General features: G+C 54.4%; 1 protein-coding gene across 2 annotated transcripts; it reads left to right on the top strand.

The window, feature by feature from the left end:
• Positions 1 to 233: 233 nt before the first annotated feature.
• On the top strand, positions 234 to 13691 carry AP1S1 (adaptor related protein complex 1 subunit sigma 1). 2 transcript variants are annotated; one of them, XM_054052774.1, is made up of 5 exons: positions 234 to 385; positions 5955 to 6110; positions 8536 to 8644; positions 11603 to 11740; positions 13535 to 13691. In XM_054052774.1, the coding sequence occupies exons 1-5, from the start codon at positions 252 to 254 to the stop codon at positions 13580 to 13582; spliced, it is 585 nt and encodes a 194-aa protein (XP_053908749.1). In that variant the 5' UTR covers positions 234 to 251; the 3' UTR covers positions 13583 to 13691. The 2 variants fall into 2 exon arrangements, with proteins under 2 accessions (XP_053908749.1, XP_053908752.1); XM_054052777.1 differs by having other exon boundaries at positions 247 to 385; positions 5932 to 6110.
• Positions 13692 to 14169: the final 478 nt, after the last annotated feature.

Raw genomic sequence — 14169 nt, 5'->3', positions numbered from 1 at the left:
CAATAGGGCGCATACCCCGCCCCTCCCCCGACCACGCCCCCTGCTCTATCACCCCGCCCCTCCCTCCCTGACCACGCCCCCTGCTATCTCACCCCGCCCCTCCCTATATGGCCACGCCCCCTTTCAGCCCCCGCTCCGCTCTCTTCCCCGCCTCTGCGCACGCGCGCTGCTCCCCTCCACCCCTCCTCTCCCTGACCACGCCCCCTTTTTTCCCCAGCCCCGCCCCTCCATGCCCGCAGCCGCCTCCGCGCATGCGCCCTGAGCCCCTCCCGGAAGCGGAAGCGCCCCTCGCGCTGCGGCCGCGGCGCGGGACGAGGCGAAAAGGGGGAAACGGCGGAGGCGGAGGAGCCCCCGGGCCCCAACGGGGACCCGTAGCGGGACCATGGTGAGGGGGTCACGTGAGGGGCGGGGTCACGTGGCGGGAGTCACGTGGTTGGGGTGAGGTGGGGAGTGGGGGGGGCTTTGACCCCATAGAGACCCATAGAGACTTCTCTCTGACCCATAGCGACCCATAGCGACCCCTCTCTGCCCCATAGCGACCCCTCCTGCCCCATAGCGACCTCTCCTGCCCCATAGCGACCCATAGCGACCACTCCCTGCCCCATAGCGACCCCTCTCTGCCCCATAGCGACCCCTCCCTGCCCCATAGCGACCCATAGCGACCCCTCCCTGCCCTATAGCGACCCCTCCCTGCCCTATAGCGACCCCTCCCTGCCCCATAGTGACCTCTCTGACCCATAGTGACCTCTCTCTGACCCATAGCGACCCATAGCGACCCCTCTCTGCCCCTCTCTGCCCCATAGCGACCCCTCTCTGCCCCATAGCGACCCCTCTCTGCCCCATAGTGACCCATAGCGATCCCTCCCTGCCCCATAGCAACCTCGCACTGACCCATAGCAACCTCTCTCTGCCCCATAGCGACCTCGCACTGACCCATAGCAATGCCTCCCTGCCCCATAGCGACCCATAGCGACCCATAGCGACCCCTCCCTGCCTCATAGCGACCCATAGCGACCCCTCCGTGCCCGATAGCGACCCCTCCGTGCCCCATAGCGACCCTTCCCTGCCCCATAGCGACCCATAGCGACCCTTCTCTGCCCCATAGCGACCCCTCCCTGCCCCATAGCAACACATAGCGACCCCTCCGTGCCCCATAGCGACCCCTCCCTGCCCTACAGCGACCCATAGCAACCCCTCTCTGCCCCATAGCGACCCCTCCCTGCCCCATAGCGACCCATAGCGACCCCTCCCTGCCCCATAGTGACCACTCTGTGCTCCATAGCGACCCCTCTCTGCCCCATAGCGACCCATAGCAACCCCTTCCTGCCCCATAGCGACCCCTCTGTGCTCCATAGCGACCCATAGCGACCCCTCCCTGCCCCATAGCGACCCATAGCGACCCCTCCGTACCCCATAGCGACCACTCTGTGCCCCATAGCGACCTCCCACTGACCATTAGCGCCCCTCTGTGCCCCACAGCGATTCATAGCAATGCCTCCCTGCCCCATAGCGACCCATAGCGACTCCTCCGTGCCCCATAGCAACCCCTCTGTGCTCCATAGCGACCCTTCTGTGCCCCATAGGGACCCATAGCGACCCCTCTCTGCCCCATAGCGACCCTTCCCTGCCCCATAGCGACCCCTCTGTGCTCCATAGTGACCCATAGCAACCCTTCCCTGCCCCATAGCGACCCATAGCGACCCCTTCCCTGCCCCATAGCGACCCTTCCCTGCCCCATAGCGACCCCTTCCTGCCCCATAGCGACCCCTCCCTGCCCCATAGTGACCCATAGTGACCCCTCTCTGCCCCATAGCGAACCCTCCCTGCCCCATAGCGACCCATAGCAACTCCTCCGTGCCCCATAGTGACCCCTCCTGCCCCATAGCGACCCATAGCAACGCCTCCCTGCCCCATAGAGACCCATAGCGAGCCCTCTGTGCCCCATAGCGACCCATAGCGACCCCTCCCTGCCCCATAGCGACCCCTCCCTGCCCCATAGCGACCCATAGAGACCCTTCCCTGCCCTATAGCGACCACTCTGTGCTCCATAGCGACCCATAGCAACTCCTCTGTGCCCCATAGCGACCCCTCCTGCCCCATAGAGACCCATAGTGCCATAAGGACCTCTTTCTGCCCCATAAGGACCTCTTTCTGCCCCATAAGGACCTCTCTTTGCCCCATAAGGACCTCTCTCTGCCCCATAAGGACCTCTCTCTGCCCCATAAGGACCTCTCTCTGCCCCATAAGGACCTCTCTCTGCCCCATAAGGACCTCTTTCTGCCCCATAAGGACCTCTTTCTGCCCCATAAGGACCTCTTTTTGCCCCATAAGGACCTCTTTCTGCCCCATAAGGACCTCTCTCTGCCCCATAAGGACCTCTTTCTGCCCCATAAGGACCTCTTTCTGCCCCATAAGGACCTCTCTCTGCCCCATAAGGACCTCTCTTTGCCCCATAAGGACCTCTCTCTGCCCCATAAGGACCTCTCTCTGCCCCATAAGGACCTCTCTGTGCCCCATAAGGACCTCTCTCTGCCCCATAAGGACCTCTCTTTGCCCCATAAGGACCTCTTTCTGCCCCATAAGGACCTCTTTCTGCCCCATAAGGACCTCTCTCTGCCCCATAAGGACCTCTTTGTGCCCCATAAGGACCTCTCTGTGCCCCATAAGGACCTCTCTCTGCCCCATAAGGACCTCTCTCTGCCCCATAAGGACCTCTCTGTGCCCCATAAGGACCTCTCTCTGCCCCATAAGGACCTCTCTTTGCCCCATAAGGACCTCTTTCTGCCCCATAAGGACCTCTTTCTGCCCCATAAGGACCTCTCTCTGCCCCATAAGGACCTCTTTCTGCCCCATAAGGACCTCTTTCTGCCCCATAAGGACCTCTCTCTGCCCCATAAGGACCTCTCTTTGCCCCATAAGGACCTCTCTTTGCCCCATAAGGACCTCTCTCTGCCCCATAAGGACCTCTCTTTGCCCCATAAGGACCTCTTTCTGCCCCATAAGGACCTCTTTCTGCCCCATAAGGACCTCTCTCTGCCCCATAAGGACCTCTCTCTGCCCCATAAGGGCCTCTCTTTGCCCCATAAGGACCTCTCTTTGCCCCATAAGAACCTCTTTGTGCCCCATAAGGACCTCTCTGTGCCCCATAAGGACCTCTCTCTGCCCCATAAGGACCTCTTTCTGCCCCATAAGGACCTCTCTTTGCCCCATAAGGACCTCTTTCTGCCCCATAAGGACCTCTTTCTGCCCCATAAGGACCTCTCTCTGCCCCATAAGGACCTCTCTGTGCCCCATAAGGACCTCTCTGTGCCCCATAAGGACCTCTCTCTGCCCCATAAGGACCTCTCTCTGCCCCATAAGGACCTCTCTGTGCCCCATAAGGACCTCTCTCTGCCCCATAAGGACCTCTCTTTGCCCCATAAGGACCTCTTTCTGCCCCATAAGGACCTCTTTCTGCCCCATAAGGACCTCTCTCTGCCCCATAAGGACCTCTTTCTGCCCCATAAGGACCTCTTTCTGCCCCATAAGGACCTCTCTCTGCCCCATAAGGACCTCTCTTTGCCCCATAAGGACCTCTCTTTGCCCCATAAGGACCTCTCTCTGCCCCATAAGGACCTCTCTTTGCCCCATAAGGACCTCTTTCTGCCCCATAAGGACCTCTTTCTGCCCCATAAGGACCTCTCTCTGCCCCATAAGGACCTCTCTCTGCCCCATAAGGGCCTCTCTTTGCCCCATAAGGACCTCTCTTTGCCCCATAAGAACCTCTTTGTGCCCCATAAGGACCTCTCTGTGCCCCATAAGGACCTCTCTCTGCCCCATAAGGACCTCTTTCTGCCCCATAAGGACCTCTTTCTGCCCCATAAGGACCTCTTTCTGCCCCATAAGGACCTCTCTCTGCCCCATAAGGACCTCTCTGTGCCCCATAAGGACCTCTCTGTGCCCCATAAGGACCTCTCTCTGCCCCATAAGGACCTCTCTCTGCCCCATAAGGACCTCTTTCTGCCCCATAAGGACCTCTCTTTGCCCCATAAGGACCTCTCTCTGCCCCATAAGGACCTCTCTCTGCCCCATAAGGACCTCTTTCTGCCCCATAAGGACCTCTCTCTGCCCCATAAGGACCTCTTTCTGCCCCATAAGGACCTCTCTCTGCCCCATAAGGACCTCTTTCTGCCCCATAAGGACCTCTCTTTGCCCCATAAGGACCTCTCTCTGCCCCATAAGGACCTCTCTCTGCCCCATAAGGACCTCTCTCTGCCCCATAAGGACCTCTTTCTGCCCCATAAGGACCTCTTTCTGCCCCATAGGGACCTCTTTCTGCCCCATAAGGACCTCTCTTTGCCCCATAAGGACCTCCTTCTGCCCCATAAGGACCTCTCTTTGCCCCATAAGGACCTCTTTCTGCCCCATAAGGACCTCTTTTTGCCCCATAAGGACCTCTCTTTGCCCCATAAGGACCTCTCTTTGCCCCATAAGGACCTCTTTGTGCCCCATAAGGACCTCTTTGTGCCCCATAAGGACCTCTCTCTGCCCCATAAGGACCTCTCTCTGCCCCATAAGGACCTCTCTCTGCCCCATAAGGACCTCTCTTTGCCCCATAAGGACCTCTCTCTGCCCCATAAGGACCTCTCTCTGCCCCATAAGGACCTCCTTCTGCCCCATAAGGACCTCTTTCTGCCCCATAAGGACCTCTCTTTGCCCCATAAGGACCTCTCTCTGCCCCATAAGGACCTCTCTCTGCCCCATAAGGACCTCTTTCTGCCCCATAGGGACCTCTTTCTGCCCCATAAGGACCTCTCTTTGCCCCATAAGGACCTCCTTCTGCCCCATAAGGACCTCTCTTTGCCCCATAAGGACCTCTTTCTGCCCCATAAGGACCTCTTTTTGCCCCATAAGGACCTCTTTGTGCCCCATAAGGACCTCTTTGTGCCCCATAAGGACCTCTCTCTGCCCCATAAGGACCTCTCTCTGCCCCATAAGGACCTCTCTCTGCCCCATAAGGACCTCTCTTTGCCCCATAAGGACCTCTCTCTGCCCCATAAGGACCTCTCTCTGCCCCATAAGGACCTCCTTCTGCCCCATAAGGACCTCCTTCTGCCCCATAAGGACCTCCTTCTGCCCCATAAGGACCTCTTTGTGCCCCATAAGGACCTCTCTGTGCCCCATAAGGACCTCTTTCTGCCCCATAAGGACCTCTTTCTGCCCCATAAGGACCTCTCTCTGCCCCATAAGGACCTCTTTCTGCCCCATATGGACCTCTCTTTGCCCCATAAGGACCTCTTTCTGCCCCATAAGGACCTCTTTCTACCCCATAAGGACCACTTTTTGCCCCGTAAGGACCTCTTCGTGGCCCATAAGGACCTCCCCCTGCCCCATAAGGACCTCTTTCTGCCCCATAAGGACCTCTTTCTGCCCCATAAGGACCTCTTTCTGCCCCATAAGGACCTCTTTCTGCCCCATAAGGACCTCTCTCTGCCCCATAAGGACCTCTTTTTGCCCCATAAGGACCTCTCTCTGCCCCATAAGGACCTCTTTCTGCCCCATAAGGACCTCTCTCTGCCCCATAAGGACCTCTTTCTGCCCCATAAGGACCTCTTTCTGCCCCATAAGGACCTCTTTCTGCCCCATAAGGACCTCTTTCTGCCCCATAAGGACCTCTCTCTGCCCCATAAGGACCTCTTTCTGCCCCATAGGGACCTCTTTCTGCCCCATAGGGACCTCTTTCTGCCCCATAAGGACCTCTTTCTGCCCCATAAGGACCTCTTTCTACCCCAGAAGAACCTCTTTCTGCCCCAGAAGAACCTCTTTCTGCCCCAAGAGGACCTCTTTCTACCCCATAAAGACCACTTTTTGCCCCGTAAGGACCTCTTCGTGGCCCATAAGGACCTCCCCCTGCCCCATAGCGCCCCCCATCTGCCCCACATCTCCCCCCAGATGCGGTTCATGCTGCTCTTCAGCCGTCAGGGGAAGCTCCGCCTCCAGAAGTGGTATTTGGCCACCGCCGACCGCGAGAAGAAGAAGATGGTCCGCGAGTTGATGCAGGTGGTCCTCTCTCGGAAGCCCAAGATGTGCAGTTTCCTCGAGTGGAGGGACCTCAAAGTGGTCTACAAGAGGTGAGGAGAACCTCCGAGGAGGTCCTCGGGGGTCAACGAAGCTCCGTTTGGGTCACCGGAAAGAAAGTTATGGGTCAATGGGATGGAGTTAGGGTTGAGTTGTGGTCATCGGGGGTCAAAGTGTGGGGAGGAGAGGACGTTTATGGTCAACTCGTGGCCACCAGAAGCGACTTAAGGTCAATTTATGGTCAATAGAATCAATTTATGGTCAATTTATGGTCAGAAGAACCAATTTATGGTCAATTGGTGGTCAATAGAACCAATTTATGGTCAATTTATGGTCAGAAGAACCAATTTATGGTCAATTGGTGGTCAGAAGAACCAATTTATGGTCAATTGGTGGTCAATAGAAGCAATTTATGGTCAATTTATGGTCAATGGAACCAATTTATGGTCAATTGGTGGTCAACAGAACCAATTTATGGTCCATTCATGGTCAGAAGAACCAATTTATGGTCAATAGAACCAATTTATGGTCAATTGGTGGTCAGAAGAACCAATTTATGGTCAATTCATGGTCAGAAGAACCAATTTATGGTCAATTGGTGGTCAGAAGAACCAATTTATGGTCAATTGGTGGTCAATAGAAGCAATTTATGGTCAATTGGTGGTCAATAGAAGCAATTTATGGTCAATTGGTGGTCAACAGAACCAATTTATGGTCCATTTATGGTCAGAAGAACCAATTTATGGTCAATTGGTGGTCAATAGAACCAATTTATGGTCAATTCATGGTCAGAAGAACCAATTTATGGTCAATTTATGGTCAACAGAAGCAATTTATGGTCAATTTATGGTCAGAAGAACCAATTTATGGTCCATTCATGGTCAGAAGAACCAATTTATGGTCCATTTATGGTCAGAAGAACCAATTTATGGTCCATTTATGGTCAGAAGAACCAATTTATGGTCAATTTATGGTCAGAAGAACCAATTTATGGTCAATTCATGGTCAGAAGAACCAATTTATGGTCAATAGAACCAATTTATGGTCAATTGGTGGTCAATAGAACCAATTTATGGTCAATTTATGGTCAGAAGAACCAATTTATGGTCCATTTATGGTCAGAAGAACCAATTTATGGTCAATTCATGGTCAGAAGAACCAATTTATGGTCAATTTATGGTCAGAAGAACCAATTTATGGTCAATTTATGGTCAGAAGAACCAATTTATGGTCCATTTATGGTCAGAAGAACCAATTTATGGTCAATTCATGGTCAGAAGAACCAATTTATGGTCAATTTATGGTCAATAGAAGCAATTTATGGTCAATTGGTGGTCAGAAGAACCAATTTATGGTCAATTTATGGTCAGAAGAACCAATTTATGGTCAATTTATTGTCAATAGAAGCAATTTATGGTCAATTTATGGTCAGAAGAACCAATTTATGGTCAATTCATGGTCAGAAGAACCAATTTATGGTCAATTGGTGGTCAATAGAAGCCATTTATGGTCAGAAGAACCAATTTATGGTCAATTTATGGTCAGAAGAACCAATTTATGGTCAATTGGTGGTCAATAGAACCAATTTATGGTCAATTTATGGTCAGAAGAACCAATTTATGGTCAATTGGTGGTCAATAGAACCAATTTATGGTCCATTTATGGTCAGAAGAACCAATTTATGGTCCATTCATGGTCAGAAGAACCAATTTATGGTCAATTGGTGGTCAATAGAACCAATTTATGGTCCATTTATGGTCAGAAGAACCAATTTATGGTCCATTCATGGTCAGAAGAACCAATTTATGGTCAATTGGTGGTCAATAGAACCAATTTATGGTCCATTTATGGTCAGAAGAACGAATTTATGGTCAATTGGTGGTCAATAGAACCAATTTATGGTCAATTTATGGTCAGAAGAACCAATTTATGGTCAATTGGTGGTCAATAGAACCAATTTATGGTCCATTTATGGTCAGAAGAACCAATTTATGGTCTATTCATGGTCAGAAGAACCAATTTATGGTCAATTTATGGTCAACAGAACCAATTTATGGTCAATTGGTGGTCAGAAGAACCAATTTATGGTCCATTTATGGTCAGAAGAACCAATTTATGGTCTATTCATGGTCAGAAGAACCAATTTATGGTCAATAGAACCAATTTATGGTCAATTTATGGTCAGAAGAGCCAATTTATGGTCCATTTATGGTCAGAAGAACCAATTTATGGTCAATTGGTGGTCAATAGAACCAATTTATGGTCCATTTATGGTCAGAAGAACCAATTTATGGTCCATTCATGGTCAGAAGAACCAATTTATGGTCAATAGAACCAATTTATGGTCCATTTATGGTCAGAAGAACCAATTTATGGTCAATAGAACCCATTTATGGTCCCTTCATGGGTCCTCGGCTCTTCTGGGGTGGTTTTTGGTGGGACCGAGGTCTTCTCCAACGCCGTTGTCTCCTTCTCCAGGTACGCCAGCCTCTACTTCTGCTGCGCCATCGAAGGGCAGGACAACGAGCTCATCACCTTGGAGCTCATCCATCGCTACGTGGAGCTCCTCGACAAATACTTCGGCAGCGTGAGTGGGGACCTCCGGCCTTGGGGACAACCCCGGGGGCCATCTCGGGCCACCAAAGGACCATCTTGGGGCATCTCAGGGCCATCTTGGGGCATCTCAAGGCCATCAGAACCACCTCAGGGCCACCTTGATGGGTTCTTGGTCCTCTTGGGTCATCTCAGGGCCATCTTGGGGCACCTCAGGGCCATCTTGAAGCATCTCAAGACCATTTTGGGGCACCTCAGGGTCATCTTGGGGCATCTCAAGACCATTTTGGGGTACCTCAGGGCCACCAGAACCACTTCAGGGCCACCTTGATGGGTTCTTGGTCCTCTTGGTGCACCTCAGGAGCATTTTGAGGCACCTCAGGACCATCTTGGGCCACCAAAGGACCATTTTGGGGCATCTCAGGGCCATCTTGGGGCATCTCAAGGCCATCAGAACCATCTCAGGGCCACCTTGATGGGTTCTTGGTCCTTTTGGGGCACCTCAGGACCATTTTGGGGCATCTCAGGGCCATCTTGAGGCATCTCAGGACCATCTTGGGGCACCAAAGGACCATCTTGGGACACCTCAGGGCCATCTTGGGGCATCTCAGGACCATTTTGGGGCACCTCAGGGCCACCAGAAGCACCTCAGGGCCACCTTAATGGGTTCTTGGTCCTCTTGGAGCACCTCAGGAGCATCTTGAGGCACCTCAGGACCATCTTGGGGCACCTCAAGACCATCTTGGGCCACCAAAGGACCATTTTGGGGCATCTCAGGGCCATCTTGGGGTACCTCAAGGCCACCAGAACCACCTCAGGGCCACCTTGATGGGTTCTTGGTCCTCTTGGGCCACCTCAGGGCCATCTTGGGGCATCTCAAGACCATTTTGGGGCACCAAAGGTCCATCTTGGGGCATCTCAGGGCCACCAGAACCACCTCAGGGCCACCTTGATGGGTTCTTGGTCCTCTTGGGGCACCTCAGGACCATCTTGGGCCACCAAAGGACCATCTTGGGTCACCAAAGGGCCATCTTGGGGCATCTCAGGGCCACCAGAAGCACCTCAGGGCCACCTTGATGGGTTCTTGGTCCTCTTGGGACACCTCAGGAGCATTTTGAGGCACCTCAAGATCATCTTGGGACATCTCAGGGCCATTTTGGGGCACCTCAAGGCCACCAGAACCACCTCAGGGCCACCTTGATGGGTTCTTGGTCCTCTTGGGCCACCAAAGGACCATCTTGGGCCACCAAAGGACCATTTTGGGTCATCTCAGGACCATCTTGGGGCACCTCAGGGCCACCAGAAGCACCTCAGGGCCACCTTGGTGGGTTCTTGGTCCTCTTGGGGCACCTCAGGGCCATCTTGGGCCACCAAAGGACCATCTTGGGACACATCAGGGCCATCTTGAAGCATCTCAGGACCATTTTGGGGCACCTCAGGGTCATCTTGGGGCACCTCAAGACCATTTTGGGGTACCTCAAGGCCACCAGAAGCACCTCAGGGCCACCTTGATGGGTTCTTGGTTCTCTTGGGACACCTCAGGGCCATCTGGAGGCATCTCAGGACCATCTTGGGCCACCAAAGGACCATCTTGGGGCATCTCAGGGCCATCTTGGGGCATCTCAAGACCATTTTGGGGCACCTCAGGGCCACCAGAACCACCTCAGGGCCACCTTGATGGGTTCTTGGTCCTCTTGAGGCATCTCAGGACCATCTTGGGCCACCAAAGGACCATCTTGGTCCACCAAAGGACCATTTTGGGGCATCTCAGGGCCATCTTGGGGCACCTCAGGGCCACCAGAACCACCTCAGGGCCACCTTGATGGGTTCTTGGTCCTCTTGGGCATCTCAGGACCATCTTGGGCCACCAAAGGACCATCTTGGGACACATCAGGGCCATCTTGAAGCATCTCAGGACCATTTTGGGGCACCTCAGGGTCATCTTGGGGCACCTCAAGACCATTTTGGGGTACCTCAAGGCCACCAGAACCACCTCAGGGCCACCTTGATGGGTTCTTGGTCATCTTGGGGCACCTCAGGGCCATCTTGAGGCATCTCAAGACCATCTTGGGCCATCTCAGGGCCATTTTGGGGCACCTCAGGGCCATCAGAACCACCTCAGGGCCACCTTGATGGGTTCTTGGTCCTCTTGGGGCATCTCAGGACCATCTTGGGGCATCTCAAGACCATTTTGGGGCACCTCAGGGTCATCTTGGGCCACCAAAGGACCATTTTGGGTCACCAAAGGGCCATCTTGGGGCACCTCAGGGCCACCAGAACCACCTCAGGGCCACCTTGATGGGTTTTTGGTCTTCTTGGGGCACCTCAGGAGCATCTTAAGGCATCTCAGGACCATCTTGGGGCACCTAAAGGCCACCGGAAGCACCTCAGGGCCACCTTGATGGGTTCTTGGTCCTCTTGAGGTCACCTCAAAGCCACCTTGGGGCAATGCTATGGGTTTTTGGCCACCAAAGGGCCATTCTGGGCCACCACCAGGTGGCACAGACACCTTTGAAGGTCCATAACTTGGTCATAGGACCATCTTCAGGTCCTTAAGTTGGTCATGGGACCACCTCCAGGTCCATAATGTGGTCATAGGACCACCATAAGGTCCATAAGTTGGTCATGGGGCCATCTCCAGGTCCATAAGTTGGTCATGGGACCACCTCCAGGTCCATAAGTTGGTCATAGGACCATCTCCAGGTCCATAACTTGGTCAGAGAACCACCATAAGGTCCATAACTTGGTTGTAGATCCATCTCCAGGTCCATAACTTGGTCATAGGACCATCTCCAGGTCCATAACTTGGTCATGGGACCACCATAAGGTCCATAACTTGGTCATGGGACCATCTCCAGGTCCATAACTTGGTCATAGGACCATCTCCAGGTCCATAACTTGGTCATGGGACCACCATGAGGTCCATAACCTGGTGATGAAGCCCCTGGAGAACCTCCAAAGTGACATCTCCTCCTCTTCCTCCTCCTCTCAGGTCTGCGAGTTGGACATCATCTTCAACTTCGAGAAGGCCTATTTCATCCTGGACGAGTTCGTCATGGGCGGAGAGATCCAAGACACCTCCAAGAAGAGCGTCCTCAAGGCCATCGAGCAGGCGGATCTTCTCCAGGAGGTGAGGGACCTCCCGTGGACCTCTCAGGACCCCTCCAGACCCCTATAGACCCCCACAACTTCTTGGTGGCCCCATAATTTCTTGGTGGCCCCAGAAGTTCTTGGTGGCCCCTGAAGTTCTTGGTGGCCCCAGAAGGTCCTGGTGCTCCTCAGGTTCCTCATGGACCTCCAGGACCTCTCAAGGTCCCTATGGACCTCTCCAGACTCCTATAGAGCCCCAGAAGTTCTTGGTGGCCCCATAAGTTCCTGTGGAACCCCATAAGTTCCTGTGGAACCCCATAAGTTCTTGGTGACCCCATAACTTCTTGGTGGCCCCATAAGTTCCTATAGAACCCCATAAGTCCCTATAGAGCCCCATAAGTTCTTGGTGGCCCCCAAACCCCCTTTTCCCCCCCTTTTCCCCCCCTTTCCCCCTTTCCCCACTTTTCCCCTTCCCCCCAATTTCCCCCCCTTTCCCCCCTTTTTCCCCCCTTTTTCCCCTTCCCCCCTCTTCCCCCCCTTTTCCCCCCTTTTCCGCCCCTTTGTCCCCCCTTTTCCCCCCTTTGTCCCCCCTTTTTCCCCCTTTTCCCCCCTTTTCCCCCCCTTTTCCCCCCCAGAACCCCCTTTTCCCCCCCTTTTTCCCCCCTTTTTCCCCCCTTTTCCCCCCCAGAACCCCCTTTTTACCCCCTTTTTCCCCCCTTTTTCCCCCTTTTCCCCCCTTTTCCCCCCCTTTTCCCCCCCAGATCCCCCCGTTTGTCCCCCCTTTGTGCCCCCTTTTTCCCCCCTTTTCCCCCCTTTGTCCCCCCTTTTTCCCCCCTTTTCCCCCCCTTTTCCCCCCCTTTTCCCCCCCTTTTCCCCCCCTTTTCCCCCCCTTTTCCCCCCCTTTTCCCCCCCTTTTCCCCCCCTTTTCCCCCCCTTTTACCCTTTCCCCCCCTTTTCCCCCCCTTTTCCCCCCCTTTTCCCCCCTTTTCCCCCCTTTTCCCCCCCTTTTCCCCCCTTTTCCCCCCTTTTCCCCCCTTTTCCCCCCCTTTCCCCCCCTTTCCCCCCTTTTCCCCTTCCCCCCTTCTCCCTGTTCCTCCCCTTTTCCTCTATTTCCTCCCCTTTTCCCCCATTTCCTCCCCTTTTCCTCCCCTTTTCCTCCCCTTTTCCTCCCCCTTTTCTCCCCTTTTCCTCCCCTTTTCCCCCCCCATTTCCCCCCCTTTTCCCCCTTTTCCTCCCCCATTTCCTCCCCCTTTCCTCCCCTTTTCCCCCTTTTCCCCCCCTTTTCTCCCCTTTTCCTCCCCTTGTCCCCCCCATTTCCCCCCCTTTTCCTCCCCTTTTCCCCCCCTTTTCCCCCCCTTTTCCCCCCCTTTTCCCCCTCTTTTCCCCCTTTCCCCCCCAAACCCCCCCTTTTCCCCCCCTTTTCCCCCCCTTTTCCCCCCTTTTCCCCCCTTTTCCTCCCCTTTTCCTCCCCTTTTCCTCCCCTTTTCCTCCCCTTTTCCTCCCCTTTTCCTCCCCTTTTCCCCCCCTTTTCCCCCCCTTTTCCCCCCCAGAACCCCCTTTTCCTCCCCTTTTCCCCCCCTTTTCCCCCCCTTTTCCCCCCCAAACCCCCCTTTTTACCCCCTTTTCCCCCCCAGAACCCCCTTTTCCCCCCCTTTTTACCCCCCTTTCCCCCCCAAACCCCCCTTTTTCCCCCCCTTTTTCCCCCCCTTTCCCCCCCAACCCCCCTTTTTTCCCCCCCTTTTCCCCCCTTTTCCCCCCCCTTCCCCCCCAAACCCCCTTTTCCCCCCCCTTCCCCCCCAAACCCCCCTTTTCACCCCCTTTTTTACCCCCCCAGGAGGACGAATCCCCCCGCAGTGTCCTGGAAGAAATGGGTCTGGCATAGCCCCCCCCCCCCCATTATTTTTTTGGGGGGGGGTCACTAATTAAGGGGTCCCCCCCCTCCCCTTAATTAAACGAGGGACCAATCAGCGCCCGGAGAAGATAATTTGGGGGGGGGGGGCGGCGGGGCAATGTGTGACCCCCCCATAAAGTGTAAATATATATATATGGGGGGGGGGCAATTATGGGGGGGTTTGGGGGCATTTTGGGGGGGTTTGGGGGTAATTTGGGGGGGTTTGGGGGTAATTATGGGGGGGTTTGGGGGCAATTATGGGGGGGTTTGGGGGCATTTGGGGGGGGTTTGGGGCAATTATGGGGGTTTGGGGCAATTTGGGGGGGTTTGGGGCAATTTTGGGGGGGTTTGGGGCAATTATGGGGGGTTTTGGGGCAATTATGGGTGTTTTTGGGGCAATTTTGGGGGGGTTTGGGGCAATTTTAAGGGGGGGGCGCCACAATTCTGCTGGGTCCTAGTGCCCCCCCTCCCTCTCCTTTATTTGCCCCCCCTATAATTGCCCCCCCCCATATTTGCCCCCCCCTTTCTATTTACCCCCCCTTTGCCCCCCCCTTTATAATTGCCCCCCTTTCTATTTG

This window comes from Cuculus canorus, chromosome 36 (assembly GCF_017976375.1).
Source record: "Cuculus canorus isolate bCucCan1 chromosome 36, bCucCan1.pri, whole genome shotgun sequence".
Classification (NCBI taxonomy): Eukaryota; Metazoa; Chordata; class Aves; order Cuculiformes; family Cuculidae; genus Cuculus; species Cuculus canorus.
The sequence above is the reverse complement of the archived record's forward strand: the minus strand, read 5'-3'. Positions and strand labels throughout refer to the sequence as shown.